Source organism: Siniperca chuatsi, linkage group LG11, assembly GCF_020085105.1.
Source record: "Siniperca chuatsi isolate FFG_IHB_CAS linkage group LG11, ASM2008510v1, whole genome shotgun sequence".
NCBI lineage: Eukaryota > Metazoa > Chordata > Actinopteri > Centrarchiformes > Sinipercidae > Siniperca > Siniperca chuatsi.
Window position 1 is genome coordinate 13,871,849 of NC_058052.1, and position 14,218 is coordinate 13,886,066.

Consider the following 14,218-nt stretch of genomic DNA (forward strand, 5'->3'; position numbering starts at 1 on the left):
ATCTATCTTCTCATCCAAGTTTTCGCAAGAAAGCAAATGAGCATATGTCCCAAAATGTCAAAGTATTCCTTTGAACATGGGTATAGTTGACAAAACATATGAGGGGAAAAACTCCCACGTAATAAACTTAGAACCATCGAAAGATAAGAAGCAGCATCTCAAGTAAAAAGTTTCATTCTCTTTAATATTACAGTCCACTCACATTGCAGCCGCTGACCTTTGAAAGTATACTCTATCCAATCAGAGTTTTCATGAAGGCAGGTTTGTTGAAGGGCCAGTGATACTGGTTGGGGACAGGTCCATTCACATTGCACTCAAAGAAGGAGAACATGGGGAACCAGATGCGCGCCCTCCGGCTATGCTGGTAGGCACGGGTGTTGGCTAACGTGTGATAGTAGAGGAAGAGGCGGGTAGTGATGTAGAAGGCGATGAACACATCGATGGAGTAGTGCTCGTGAGCCGCCAGAATGAAGAAAATCCCAAACAGGTTTAACACCCAGGAGATAGTGTGAATCAGATTCCAGGTTCGTGGAGTGTCTGCAAATGAAAGGAGTCATTAAAGGATAAATCTAGTGATATTCTATAATTTTCATATTGTCAACAAATCCCATGAAAAAACCAAAACCAACAGTGAATTAATCCTACTAACAAGTATTACTTGTGTAGCCAAAGCCTGATATATGGTAATTGTAAATGGACTGCACTTATATAGCGCTTTTCTACCTTAACGGACAAAGTGCTTTACAATTTGCCTCTCATTCACCCATTCACACACACTCACACTCACACACACCGATGGTTACGGAGCTGCCATGCAAGGTGCTGGCCTGTCCATCAGGAGCAACTTGAGGTTCAGTGTCTTGCCAAAGCACACTTCGACATGTGGACAGGAGGAGCCGGGGATCGAACCGCCAACCCAGAAATTAGTGGACGACCCACGCTACCTCCTGAGTCTACTTACCTATAGCTGCCTATATAGCATAAACATGGAAGCTGAACATTAGCACTTAATTTATTTATTGATTCAATCCCTACACTGTCATGCTGCTTTAAATACTGACTTACAAACAGCAATGTGTACTAATCCACAGCTGAAAGTAGTCCCAATCAAAAGAGCTATTTATTTCTGTTTGAGTAGCGCTTGCAAAAAATTACAGCGTATCCAAAGTCTGATACAGCTTATTCCTTTGTGCCATAGAGCTTCACTGTTATGACGAACATGAGCACTGTTTATTCTGAATCGATCCTACATACACCGTCCTGCTGCTGTAAATATTCCTTAGTACAGCAAATGTGTATTAATCTGCAGCTGGAAATAGTCACAAATGCACTATTTACTCCTGTTTGAGTAACGGATGCTAAAAACTACAGTGCACAGCTGTTTATGGAAATTACTGAGCCTTTAAAAAAATGTAACTATACATTTGTGACCAATTTTTAAAGATTTCTTCAATAGGAACCAGTGGGCTTGTGACTGAGAGCTACTGACAAGGGAGGGAAGTCAGAAAGTACTAAGAGATGGACTGGTTTTGATCTTTTCATGGGGTTGGTTGACAATAAGAAAAATATAGAGAGAGTTTTATCCTTGATCAAAGGTCAAACATACTCTAAAGTCATACATTTTGTGGGTGAAGGCAAACCAAAGTATTACCACTCACATTCAGTCACAAAAAAGTTGAGCATTGTGATGACAACAGTGTGTCCACTGAACATGTAGTCTCCACACGTTTGGACGCCTGTCAGAGTCATCCCAAATCCACTCCAGATCGCTAGTGCCCTCTGTATCTTTCCCAAGGTATCACCGTACGTCTGGGGAACAAAAGATGCCAGTCTATTCATCAGTTATCATAATGCTGAGTCAGGAATAACACTGTAACACTGCCAACAGTAACAAGAATTACTGGCCACTCCAGACCTGAAAATGGCAAACCCTATCTAATCTGCTCATAATCTCATGTGTGCTTCCCACCTTACTGGCACACTTCAGGTGCTGCCCAGGCACAGAGAGTGAGGTGACAAACATGGTGCAACAACGAAGCAGAAATACAGTGCCCATCAAAGAGCACAGTCGCCTGAAGAGAATGGACCTGAAATAGAAACAAACATTCACGATTCATTCCCTGCCCAGCTCTTCATTACAAACACCATGTATTTTAGTGTGATCTCTTTGCGCATGTTATTATAACGCAGTGTATTATTGATGGGAATAGCTGGAACTGGGGGACTACCTGTGTTTGTGAAGGAGCAGGATCAACAGAAACATGTAACACAGGATGAGGCCACAGGCTTCAGCCATTGCAAAAGCCCAAGGGATTCTAGGAACACTGTCAGAGTACAAAAACAAGTTTATCAGTGATTAGATACGAGTGCAGGAGAATGTGTACATGAACTATGTACATGTATGCAACTATAGTTGCTCAACTTGCATTGGATACATGCATTTATACCTGTCCAGAAATATGTCAGGCAGTGGTGGGTATGTCCTTGTGTCCGGGACTCGCTCATGTACGATGACCATGACAAAAGATGTGAATCCAAACACAGAAAAGACATATAAGGAGCTGATGACTGTCTTCCACACCTCTGGGTCCAATCTGCCAGCCAGGTGCTCCCTACACCTCCCGTTGGAGTGTGCATGACACAGCGCCGCTCCTGAACCGTATCCAGATCTATCACCGTTCCTCAGCCGAAGCTCAGTCCCGTTACACGAGCGATCACCTCCGTTATACCTCCTGTCGGCTCCGTCGCAGCTCCATTCGACCCCTGTGGCAGCCAGCGAGAGCGCAGCTGTAGGCCGGAGACCCAGCTCCTCCAGCTGGGCCTGGTTCTGTCTCTGGAGCCGGCGGAGGGCTATGGTCAGCCTCTTGATGTCTCCCAGCACAGTGAGGCCCAGCGGAGGCCCGCGCAGGTCAGCCTCAGTCAGAGCCAGCAGGCTGGGGCCGTCCAGGCGGTGCTGGGTGCAAAATAGCTCCACATACTCCCCGAAACCTTCTTCCTGCAGCCACTGGGCCACCTGCTTACAGCTCCAGGCAGTCACACTGTCCTCTGACGGTGCCATGCCACTAGAGATACAGACACATGCAGTGTTAACTCACGTAGGGCTTGATAATTAACTTTTGATAATTGAGTACTTCTTTCTCCAGTCAGTCCTATTGTTTGAATGCAAAACTGCACGAAACTCACTCATTACTATTCAATTTGCATGTTATTGATCACAACCACTTGCCCTACTCTACTAAAATGAGCTGCACTGTCATTTGTTCTGTCTTACTTACTCAGAGCCACTCTGTATGTCTTCAAGCTCACTCTAAACTAGTATGCGACTAAACACACCACAACAGCAAATATCTACAAAGGATTTGAATTATTTCTTCAACAGGCTGCAACAAATTAATAATTAACTAATTCATTCATTATTGATTGGACTGTCAGTTATTTTTAAACTAACTGATTAATAATCATTTATTCTATAAACTGACAAAAAATGGTCAAAATGCCCATCCCAATTTCCCAGAGCCCAAACTGATGTCTTCATTCAACAGTCCTAAAACCCAAAGGTATAAAATAATATAGATATATAGATATATAAAACGATTAGTCGATTATTCCACATAAAGCAAGCTTGTGTTTTATGTGTCAAACCAAAACAAACAAACAGGAATTCAACCTTACTGAGTGTGACCATCCTTTCTGTTCCATAGGTGTCATTTCATAATAAAAACCACTAACCATCCAGGGTTTACACAAAACAAGCAGAGTAAGTCAGCTCTCCCACAGACAGACTCAGATACTGATAACACACTCTTCTTAGCTCTGTGTATTTCTCATTTTTACTCTTTGACCCTCTGATAAGCTTACCACAGTGCTGCTCACCCTGTCCTCCCCACTGCTCCCAAAGGTCTGCAAGGTTCAACCAACATGACTGTACTGTACTGCTGTTAACTGTTGAATGTGAGCTATAGCCCACGTGCTGATTGGGCAGCAGATACAGACTTAAAATTACCCAACTAAGCAGCTTTCAGTTTTCAGTAATGTCTGAGACAGCGCTAGGTTTTTAGGGAGGTATTAGACTCATTAAAGAGTACCACTTTGGTGAGATATCAATAAATGCTGATACATAAAGGAGCCAGTATTTTCATAGCTGGTTAGTATTTAAACAGTTACAGTAATTGTGTGAGCAGGATTACAGAATAAGTCTCATCTGTGATTACTTACTGGATCTGGGAATTACTTAAATTTTAGGGCTGCAACTAATGATTATTTTCTCAATTAATCAATTATTCATTTGGTCTGTAAAATTGTGAAAAAATCCCATCACTATTTCCTGGAGCCCAAGGTGACATCTTTAAATTGCTTTAAATTTCCAATATTTCCAAAAATATTCAGTTTTCCATAATGTAAAACAAGAAAAGCAGCAAATCCTCCCTAGAGCTGAAAGGATTAGTTGAATAATTAGTTAGTAGATGGACAAAACATTAATTGTCAACTATTTTGATCAATGATTAAACCCTTTTTTGAGAATAAATGTCAAATATTTGAGGTTTTCCAATGTGAGAATTTACTTTTTGTTGTCTTATAGTAAACTGAATATCTTTCGACTTTGGACTGTTGGTCAGACCAAACAAGATATTGACAAGACAACAAGACCTTGGACCAGGACACTGACATTTTTCATTATTTTCTGACAATGATCATAAAATAATCAACAGATTAGTTGATAATGAAAATAATTATTAATATTAATTAATAGTATTTTTGCTTTAAAAATAACTTTTTGTTAGTCTACTAATCAATTAACTGTTTCAGCTCTATTCAAAATACTGTCAATATTGTGATACAGGACCAAACTATAAGCTGAAATTTGAATATTATAATATCATCATACAGCTTAAACATCGTATTCTAGTCTTAAAGGTTGAATTAGATCTAAGGGAAACACCTTTTTGCAACTTACTTGAATGTATTCAAGTGAAATGATGAATGAAAGTTTCTCTAGTCATTCCCACATTAGATGACCAGTCACACCTAAAATGACATCACATTATTGATACCAACATGTTGTTTCAAAAATAGCAGGAATTTAGAATAAGCTTAGGTTGGTAATGAAAGCTCCCAATGATCATCACACCAACTAAAGTTTGTTGTAAGCCATCAGTAACGCAGATCATATGATGGCTGGCTGCCAGTGAATGATCCATACAGAACAATAACTATCAGATTCAGCTAATCAACTGATCAATATCAAATACTTCTGTGTCTGAAACCTTACTCACCTGGGTAGCTGCTGCTTCGTTCCCTCAGAGAGAAATAAGTTATTTTTAACTAGCCTCTGGATTTTACTGGCAACATCTCTGCCTGAGGCTTTACTTGGGGATTCATAAGTGCCATGTCAGCTTGTTTGGCTGGCTTACAGTGAGTCGCAGTGACACACAGCTGAGAGAGAGAGAAAGCCCTTCAGTGTGTGTGTGTGTGTGTGTGTGTGTGTGTGTGTGTGTGAGAGAGAGAGAGAGAGAGAGAGAGAGACAATTTGACAAAGGGCTCATAGTCTGTTCACCACAGGGCAACAATGCCACGACAGACTACAACATTTCAACATGAGATAAACTCTAAATATGTTTATGATGGTGTGAAAAAGTTTAAACATGATTTTCTTAACGTAAGCAAAAAGTAGAAGGGGGCATGGTCAAAGGAGAACAAACAAGTGACAGAAAGTACACTTCAAGCTTACTTTAAAAGATTATATTAAACAGTAGTTGCCTCTCTTACCAAAAATCACTGTGCTGTCAGAGATTGTAGATGAGCTGTCTTTCTGCGTCTCAACTGATAGGAGTAGTTCAAGTCCAACATGCTTCTGACAACTAGGCAACACCAAACAGGAAGAGACAACAATGAACACCAGTAAAGAAGAGCTGGTGGCCTCATGCAGGGCTGCTATTTAAACCACACTGACATCTGCTGGCCACATTTAGGAAAAACTAGGATCTGTTTACAGGTTGAGTTTCTCTAGAATCCCCCAAAAAGTAGATTTCGTGGACTATTTGGTTTTAATTTGACAAAACAACCACAAGCAGTGGTTTTCAAACCAGTAATAATGTTATTATTAAAACATTTCCATGACTGAGCGTTTGACTGAGGGTCTGTGCCAAACTGCACCACCTGTTTTTGACAGTCAGAGACAGTCAGCAACCAAAGCAAAGGCAACAGACATGATTTAGTTTTAGGGGAATAACAGAATAGTTTACACCCTCTAAACTTAGAAATGGCTGACATAAAACCAATCACAGGTGCTGCTTCTGAGGTGAGATGTGATACACGAGATCTTGAGCAGAGAAATGTCAGCGACACAGACCCAGAAGAGGAGAAGATAAGGTACACATGTCGGACAGAGGATTCAAAGAGGACGTGGGAGATCCCGTCTCTTCAGGAGCTAGAGGAGGTTTTACATTCAGCGCCACGCTCCTGTCGCCACGGAGATGAGGTGTGGCCGAACCTGTATCTGGGAGACATGTGAGTATCCCGTGCCTTATTAAAGTTCACATACAGTATGTGTGTCTGAATTGTTATTTATGCATAAATAAAATGTGGTATTTGTGTCAGGTTTATGTCGCACGACAAGCTCAGGCTCTGGCAGCTGGGCATCACTCATGTGCTGAATGCAGCGCATGGAAAACTGTGCTGTAAGGGCAGTGATGATTTTTATGGCACCACTGTGAAATACTACGGAGTCCCAGCCAACGACCTGCCAACATTTGACCTTTCACCTTTTTTCTACCCTGCTGCTGAGTTCATTCACCAGGCTTTGACGTCAGGAGGTACCGTAAGCTGCCACATATGGTGACACTACATAGAAACAGTTACTGTGGGGTTACCTGTATTTCCTGTTTCTTTGTTTGTGTCTTTTATGATTTCCAGGAAAGGTATTTGTGCACTGTGCTGTGGGTGTGAGTCGCTCGGCTGCTTTGGTCCTAGCGTACCTGATGATTCACCACCACCTCAGTCTTCTGTCCTCTACACACTGTGTGCAGCAGAAACGCTGGATTTTCCCAAACAGAGGCTTCCTGCGACAGCTTATAGCCCTGGACCGAAAACTGCAGGACGAAGGGTTGAATGAAACGAAATAAAACAAAGCAAGGAACAACCCTACATAATATATCCATAGAATTGTCCTCTATTAGTCATTTACACCATGCAAGACTGTCTCCATTTGTACCATTTACTGTATGTACACACTAAACAGTTCAGCTGTGTCCACCCCCCCCCCGTCCTCTCCTGATGTGACCTTAGTGGTGACAGAGAGAGTCCCTGTCTTTTCCCCCCAGACCACTGGCATCAGTGAAAAGACCAATCAATGCAACAGCAACATTAAATAACTCTACATCCAGTCAGAGGGAACTCACTGAACACAGAGAGCTAATTTTGGAGCCAAGCGGCATTCAAACAACCACCTGCTCGTGTCTCTCACTGAGCTGCAGACTCTGGGGGTGAAGGGACAGTGGACACAGACAGCAGGAGCAGTATTGGGGTCTGTTGGAGGAACACTCTATGTCCAGGGAGAATGTCAGGGAGCAACCAGCCACAGGACCTGGTGCTTATTAAAGAAGTAGAGCTCATCTTGGATTCCTGCGCACTGGAGCTCACGCCAGTGGATGAAGTGTGGCCCAACCTGTACATAGGAAATGTGTGAGTGTCTTATGTCTGTTGCAGGGAAAAATGAAACCTTCATGAGCTCTGCAAGAGAGAAATTGATCAGCTTTGTTATCCTTTTAAAGTACAGAACCTGTGTAAGTTCATCTTGATATAATTCCATGATAGTGTTTCACATGTTTCCTCTTTATTCCCTGTGTTTGGCTTCTTTTGTGTGTTTTCCAGGGCTGTAGCACAGAATAGAAAGAAATTACATAAGCTTGGCATCACTCATGTTCTGAATGCAGCGCACTCCAAGCAGGGCAGCATTGGTGACCAGAGTTTTTACGGGAACACCTGCGTTTACTTTGGCATCCCAGCAGAAGATTCAGACCACTTTGACCTCAGTCAGTTCTTCAAACCTGCAGCTGACTTCATACATAAAGCCTTGAAGAGCAAAGACGGTACGGTATATGAATGTGACACCCGTTGTCCCATCAATCATTTTGTACATTTCTTTTACATTCTCCATCCTGCTCTACAGGAAAAGTGCTGGTGCATTGCATCATGGGCATGAGTCGATCGGCCACTTTGGTCCTGGCTTACTTGATGCTGCGGCAGCGTCTCTCTCTGAGAGATGCTCTGAGGCGTGTCGTCCAAAAAAGAGCCATTTACCCCAACCAGAATTTCCTGTCCCTCCTCCTCAAGCTGGATGAACAGCTGACACTCAAACGGAGGTTGTGTCCTCTTCTATAGCATCCCTCTCAGCCATTAGTCGCCTCAAGACCTCGCTCTCTTTCCATGTGTTACACTCCACTCTAATCAGTATGAACACGTAATGATTTTCTATAAGAATGTGTATGATGTAGTTAGGTGTGAGTTTGATGGTGGTAAACAGTGGAGTGACAGTTAAATTCCATGTTTTTATTAAGTTTAACTTCTGGGTACAGCATCAAGCATATGTTGTAAAATATTGTAAATATCAAAGTACAGTGTCATATTTCTTGGTTTGTTTATTTGTTTATTTTGAGGTTTGTTTTTTCATATTCAAACTGTATTCAAATGTTCCCTGTCAGTGTTGTCAGACATGTCCACATGCTTTGTAAATACAGCTTTATGAATGAATGTCCATTAAAGACATTTTAAGATATTTTATTGAAATATTTTGGCTGGCTGGATATAAAATGAGTGGTAAACTACATGTTTAAATATGTTTTGAATGATGCATATTACACTTTAACAAGACATAACTTTGAACAATGTGCTTGATAAGGTACCTTGTTATTCTTCCATAATCCCTTAAACCAGAGTTTGTTTTTGTCACACTTGCCATACAGGGTACACAGGGAAGACGAGGGATTGGACCCAAATGCAGACACCGTAGGCAGAAGAGGTGCAGTTCAATAATTTAATGAGTAAAGTCAATGTACAAACGCTTACAGAATGGTGAGGCAGGTAAAAGGTCAAAACCAGAAAGCAGTCCAAAACAGGCAAACAAATCCAATAGGGAGGAGGATGAAAATCCAAAATCCATGTAACATAGTCGCAAAACAGAGGTAGTAAACCAAAACACTAGGCACAAACACAAGGAAAATGGCTGACCACAACACACATGAACCAAGACTAACTGACACAGACCACAGGAAGTACAGAGACTTAAATACACTCAGGTGAGGGGAGAAAACGAGACACAGGTGAAACTAATCAGCGCCAGGCAAATAAAAATAATAAAAAATGTCGGGAAAAGCAATCAAAGACAGGAAGTAAAACTACACAAGACTCATGAGGCAGCACACTGCAAAATAAAACAGTAAATAACAAAACCCAAGACCCAAAACCATGACAGTTTTTTGTTTCAGTCAAATCATTACCATTCTGATAAAAACAAGCAATAGATTAGATCAAAAATTACATTTGATGAGGCGAATAATCTCAGCTTTCTAAATGGATTTCAATGTGGACGCATTACAAACAAGGGGCATATAAATACAGTAACTAAATAATAGACATTATTTTAAATTGATGACAAAACAAAGTGAGATAATACTGTATATTATGACAAAAAAGAATGGATTGCAATAGAAAATAATGGCATTTATTGGATTTTAAATGAATTCAAACTCATAACAAAAGAAATGTGGCTTGAAGATTTCTTTCAACCTGTAGCTGATGTCACGTCATGATGTGTCACTGCACAGTCATCTAAAGGAGTAAAGAGGGTGCTGTACCTAACATCACTTATCCTTAAGAATTGTATCCCCAAGGCCATATGAGCCTTTTTCTTCTTGTTACAAAATGCAATGAGTATAACCTACATTTTTGATTTATGATAAATAATTCAGTATGATGTAATAACACAACAAATACAACTAAAGTTAACACATCACTGGTGAATGTTATTCACAGCCTCAATCATATTTCTTAAAGGAGCAGAGCAGCTGGCATTACTCGGCTCCCGGGTGGCAACTGGCAACATAGAGACACATACTGTGCAGTACAGCGGAGTATTACATAACAGTCTGCAGTCATGGAAGCTATAAGCAAGTGAGCTAATGTTAAAGTTCACAGGATAATGCCGCATTGTACATAACAATGAGACTTCAGGCATGTAGTAAAAATTGATTAAATGTGTTTTAACGTGCCTCATAAATACATTCTGGAGGATGTTTTGCCACAGTGTATGATTACAGAGTTATAAAAGGAAACAGGCTACAGTCTTATGTGAGTGCGAGTGTTTATAGAGAAATAAGAGCGAACACGGCAGGAGAAGAGTTTGCACTGCCTTGAAGTGAGTAGAAACAGGTTAGTTTGGGGATCTCTTTACCATTGCAGATGATTGCTTGCATTAGGTTTCTAAGAAAAGGTCACTGTAATAAGTGTACATTGTAAAGAAAGGCAGCAAAGGCTGGAGAACTTTGTATATAATTTAACAGATAGCGAACATATTTCATACAAAGTGAATGCTTAGTATATGCTCTCTGTGTGCTTTTTGTGAGTCAGTATGTCTCTTAGGGATCCACCATATGACCCTCCTTCTGTCTCAGAGCTGCAGGAGTTCCTGCTGGCAAACAGGCGACCTACTGGGCATGTCAATAAAGTCTGGCCTAACCTTTACATAGGCAACGAGTAGGTTCACACACAATAACATGCACACATATATCTATGTAAACATCCTTCACTCATACATATGTGGATGTGTGATTGGGTTTCAGGGTGGCGGCTCGTGACAAGGGCGCTCTCCACAGTCTGGGCATAACTCACATTGTAAATGCTGCTCATGGACCCCCCAACCCCGGCCCCGGACCCTGCTTCTACGTCAACACTGGCCCACATTTCTACAGAGACATGACAGTGGATTATTATGGGGTGGAGGCTGATGATGCAGTAGAGTTCATCCTTAGTCCTTTCTTTTACCCAACAGCACGATACATCAGAGCTGCACTGGCCATGGGAGGCAAGTCAGTCACACTTACAGTTATCTAAGTGTGTGTGATTGGATTTACACTCAGCGTCCACTTTATTGTGTACACCTGTACCCCCCTGTGTATGTAAATGGGGTGGACAAAATATTAGAAACACCTTTCTATATAATGTAGTCCAGTACAACACCACCTTTAACTATGACCTCAGTAATAAACATATAATTGAATTTACACATTTACGACAATGTCATCAAAACATTATGAACTTTGCAAAGATAGATGTTATGGCAGGGTTGTTGTATTGCAATACATTAGATTGTACAGATGTACTTAGTAAAGTGGCCACTGAAGGTATATTTTGCTGTATATCTGGTGCTGAAGGTAACAGCAAATGTCCCTATGCCAGGACGGGTGTTTGTCCACTGTCTGATGGGTGTGAGCCGCTCTGCAACATTGGTGCTGGCCTTCCTGATGATTGTTGAGGGCCTTAGGCTGCAGGAGGCGGTGGCTGCCGTCAGGCCGCACAGAGACATCTGTCCCAACCCAGGCTTCCTGCAGCAGCTCCGCGGCCTCGACATGAGCCTGGAGAGGGAGAGGAGGAGGCGACGACAGGCCCAAACACTGTAAAGACACACACAGACAAACACAAACATCAACATATGCTCATACATATGCACACAGACACACACATCTTTATTGCTACAGAGGTCACTCAACCCAGGAGGAGGAAACACCATCTCTGACAGAGCTGAGGCAAATTCTCTGGACAAACAGGAAGCCAGTGGCACCTGTGAATCAAGTCTGGCCCAACCTGTACATCGGAGATGAGTGAGTAGAAATCACAACCAGCAGCTTGAAATGTTGTAAAAAGATGTTACAATAAATCAGTTTGTATGTGGTGTGTGTCTGGAGGTCTGTGGCGCGAGATAAAAGCACACTCTCGTCTCTGGGTGTAACTCACATACTGAATGCTGCAGCAGGCCGACACCGGATCAACACAGGTCAGCAGTTCTACAGTGATCTTGAAGTGGAATACCACGGTATTGAAGCTGCAGACCATCCAGAGTTTACCCTCCGACCTTTCTTCAACCCTGCTGCACAGTTTATAGACAGTGCTCTGAAGCAAAACGGTGAGTGTGCAAATATGTGCAAAAGCCAATTCATAATGTAAAGAGGAACATAAATGCACTTTTTGAGGGGACAAAAACTACAAAAACACAGACACACACAAAGAATTGCAATATTAACATAGATATTACAAGTTTCTGCTTTATTTCTGGGTATAAGAACTTATTTAAACATGTTAGGAAATTACAGAGAAGCTCATACACAATTAATGTTGACAAAGACATTAGTTCTTTCTTTTTTATCCTTTCTGCATCCTCCCTATAAGAATTTCTTTTTTCACCATTTATTTAAAAAAAAAAGTCATATTTTTGGTAAACAAAATAAAATATACACAAATAAATACATAAGAATTTCAAATCAAAACCAGCAAAAATATAATTAAGTCAATGTTAGAGAAATGTTAGATATCAAATAATCTAAAAGGGTATGTATAGTTTGAAGACATCAGACAAAGACACCTTTTTAAAATCCTTATAATCTGATTACTTTTGTTATCTTTTTAATTTAATGTAATGGGTTTAATATTATCTACTTGAATGTAATACAATGGATTTGATGTAATGGATTTATAATATAGATAAATATAATAGTTTTTTAATCTTACTTTCAATTAGATTATCCATTAATCTGACTACTAATGTAATCTGTAATCTGACTACCTTTGTAACCTGAGTAACCAGTTTTTTCAACAGGATTATTTTTGGAATCAGATTGCAGTAACATGCACTTAAATAGAATTCAATTTTGATTAAATTCTATTTCATTTTTTAAATTTATTTCAATTATATTCCTTTTTAAGTAGGTTTAAATTAGGGTTAAACTTTAAGTAACCAGATTACAAAAATAATCCCATAAAAAAAAAATTATATTAGACATTGAATACATTTTTAAAAATTAAATAGAATTAAATCAAAATTAAATTACATTAAATTGCTACATGCAATCCTATTTCAAAAGTAATCCAATTGCAAAAGTAATTCCATTGAAAAAGTAATCAAATTCAAGCGTAATCAATTACCACAACAATCAGATTACAAATGTAATCTAATTACTAAAGGAATCAGACTATAAAGATACTCAGATTACAAAAGTTATCTCACTGACAAAGTAATGGAGTAAAGATCTATTATTAAAAAACTGCAGCCAATTAAAGGTTGTTATATTCTGGAGAAAAACTCTTTAAACGTATTCAGATGGTTGGTATCTGTACCTTTAGATTTGCTTTGAAAATGTTCTGGAGACTTTTTGACCGCTCTGTTTAAGGGATATAAAGAGAAAATGCATAAATATTGGGATGAAGAGATCTGTGCACCCTTGAACATTTCAATCAATTAATTCTTTTTCAAAAGTGTTATTAAATATACTAATCAATGTATCTTAACAGGGAAGGTGTTTGTGCACTGTGCCATGGGTGTCAGTCGCTCTGGAGCGCTGGTTCTTGCGTATCTGATGATCGTCCAGCGCCTGTCATTAGTGGAGGCCATAGTCGCTGTGCGTCTGAACCGAGATGTTGGACCCAACTCTGGATTTCTGGAGCAGCTGAGGCAGCTGGAGCTGAGCCTAAGTCCACAGAGCAGACAGCCCTCAGCGGAGGACCACACTGACACATCATGACAGAGCATGCCCTTTCACCTATGTCAGGCACCTGTTATATTTTAATGCATTTTCTGTAATAACAATTAAATCTGACAAATAGAAATGTCTGTTATAAGAAAAACTTAATGTCTCGTAGATTATATCTGCCCCAACAACAGTTAGTAAAATATGACCACTGAATGCTTTAAGTTTTTTGTCTCCAGAAATAACTCTGCACTGACAAATGCTAACTGATCCCCAAAACCTGTTCATGCCTTAGTGACATTCTTATAATGACAATAAAGCAACATGACGCTCTTACTAAACTTCCTTTTGTTTTCTGGCATTGTTTCTTGTAATTCTTTACCATACAGGCTAAAGGAAATTAATCACTGTCACATTAGAGGATTCAGATCACATTAGGAATGCTGTGAGAAAGCATCTATTTGTGTGTGTTTGTGTGTGTGTCA

The 14,218-nt window shown here is 40.2% G+C and overlaps 4 protein-coding genes across 13 annotated transcripts; 3 read left to right on the forward strand and 1 right to left on the reverse strand.

Annotated features, from left to right (window-relative positions):
• Window positions 1–166: 166 nt before the first annotated feature.
• Window positions 167–5,902, reverse strand: LOC122884438 (sphingomyelin synthase-related protein 1-like). Of its 8 annotated transcripts, XM_044214380.1 has the most exons (8): window positions 5,767–5,900; window positions 5,274–5,452; window positions 4,955–5,025; window positions 2,448–3,062; window positions 2,229–2,324; window positions 1,970–2,087; window positions 1,659–1,809; window positions 167–537 (listed from the first exon to the last, which is right to left on the reverse strand). In XM_044214380.1, exons 4-8 carry the CDS (start codon window positions 3,056–3,058, stop codon window positions 233–235), a joined length of 1,281 nt encoding a protein of 426 aa, XP_044070315.1. In that variant the 5' UTR covers window positions 3,059–3,062; window positions 4,955–5,025; window positions 5,274–5,452; window positions 5,767–5,900; the 3' UTR covers window positions 167–232. The 8 variants fall into 8 exon arrangements, with proteins under 8 accessions (XP_044070315.1, XP_044070314.1, XP_044070313.1 ...); XM_044214379.1 differs by lacking the exon at window positions 4,955–5,025; XM_044214378.1 differs by lacking the exon at window positions 5,274–5,452 and having other exon boundaries at window positions 5,767–5,894.
• A 150-nt stretch (window positions 5,903–6,052) lies between these two features.
• Window positions 6,053–7,121, forward strand: si:ch211-223p8.8 (dual specificity protein phosphatase 13A family protein). Its single transcript, XM_044214383.1, has 3 exons — window positions 6,053–6,507; window positions 6,598–6,812; window positions 6,913–7,121. Exons 1-3 carry the CDS (start codon window positions 6,260–6,262, stop codon window positions 7,119–7,121), a joined length of 672 nt encoding a protein of 223 aa, XP_044070318.1. The 5' UTR covers window positions 6,053–6,259.
• zgc:153981 (dual specificity protein phosphatase family protein) lies at window positions 6,598–8,820 on the forward strand. The gene is made up of 3 exons (XM_044214385.1): window positions 6,598–7,680; window positions 7,870–8,087; window positions 8,168–8,820. The coding sequence occupies exons 1-3, from the start codon at window positions 7,556–7,558 to the stop codon at window positions 8,377–8,379; spliced, it is 555 nt and encodes a 184-aa protein (XP_044070320.1). The 5' UTR covers window positions 6,598–7,555; the 3' UTR covers window positions 8,380–8,820.
• Window positions 8,821–10,220: 1,400 nt separating this feature from the next.
• dusp13a (dual specificity phosphatase 13a) lies at window positions 10,221–14,093 on the forward strand. Of its 3 annotated transcripts, none has more exons than XM_044214389.1 (7): window positions 10,221–10,425; window positions 10,620–10,749; window positions 10,836–11,077; window positions 11,452–11,668; window positions 11,751–11,873; window positions 11,934–12,175; window positions 13,558–14,093. In XM_044214389.1, exons 2-7 carry the CDS (start codon window positions 10,625–10,627, stop codon window positions 13,785–13,787), a joined length of 1,179 nt encoding a protein of 392 aa, XP_044070324.1. In that variant the 5' UTR covers window positions 10,221–10,425; window positions 10,620–10,624; the 3' UTR covers window positions 13,788–14,093. The 3 variants fall into 3 exon arrangements, with proteins under 3 accessions (XP_044070324.1, XP_044070322.1, XP_044070325.1); XM_044214387.1 differs by having other exon boundaries at window positions 10,222–10,425; window positions 10,624–10,749; XM_044214390.1 differs by having other exon boundaries at window positions 10,227–10,425; window positions 10,624–10,749; window positions 11,958–12,175; window positions 13,558–14,091.
• Window positions 14,094–14,218: the final 125 nt, after the last annotated feature.

Bases quoted from the DNA above. Each gene is read 5' to 3' on its own strand.
- LOC122884438 (XM_044214375.1), bottom strand. From the start codon at position 3,732: ATGGTTAGTGGTTTTTATTATGAAATGACACCTATGGAACAGAAAGGA. The intron at 1,810-1,969 runs GTGGGAAGCACA...TTTGTTCCCCAG, and splicing joins ACCTGAAGTGTGCCAGTAAG to ACGTACGGTGATACCTTGGG. The intron at 538-1,658 runs GTGAGTGGTAAT...TTTCATTTGCAG, and splicing joins CAACTTTTTTGTGACTGAAT to ACACTCCACGAACCTGGAAT.
- si:ch211-223p8.8 (XM_044214383.1), top strand. From the start codon at position 6,260: ATGGCTGACATAAAACCAATCACAGGTGCTGCTTCTGAGGTGAGATGT. The intron at 6,508-6,597 runs GTGAGTATCCCG...TATTTGTGTCAG, and splicing joins AACCTGTATCTGGGAGACAT to GTTTATGTCGCACGACAAGC. The intron at 6,813-6,912 runs GTACCGTAAGCT...TATGATTTCCAG, and splicing joins CCAGGCTTTGACGTCAGGAG to GAAAGGTATTTGTGCACTGT.
- zgc:153981 (XM_044214385.1), top strand. From the start codon at position 7,556: ATGTCAGGGAGCAACCAGCCACAGGACCTGGTGCTTATTAAAGAAGTA. The intron at 7,681-7,869 runs GTGAGTGTCTTA...TGTGTTTTCCAG, and splicing joins AACCTGTACATAGGAAATGT to GGCTGTAGCACAGAATAGAA. The intron at 8,088-8,167 runs GTACGGTATATG...CCTGCTCTACAG, and splicing joins AGCCTTGAAGAGCAAAGACG to GAAAAGTGCTGGTGCATTGC.
- dusp13a (XM_044214389.1), top strand. From the start codon at position 10,625: ATGTCTCTTAGGGATCCACCATATGACCCTCCTTCTGTCTCAGAGCTG. The intron at 11,669-11,750 runs GTAAAGACACAC...TTATTGCTACAG, and splicing joins CGACGACAGGCCCAAACACT to AGGTCACTCAACCCAGGAGG. The intron at 12,176-13,557 runs GTGAGTGTGCAA...GTATCTTAACAG, and splicing joins CAGTGCTCTGAAGCAAAACG to GGAAGGTGTTTGTGCACTGT.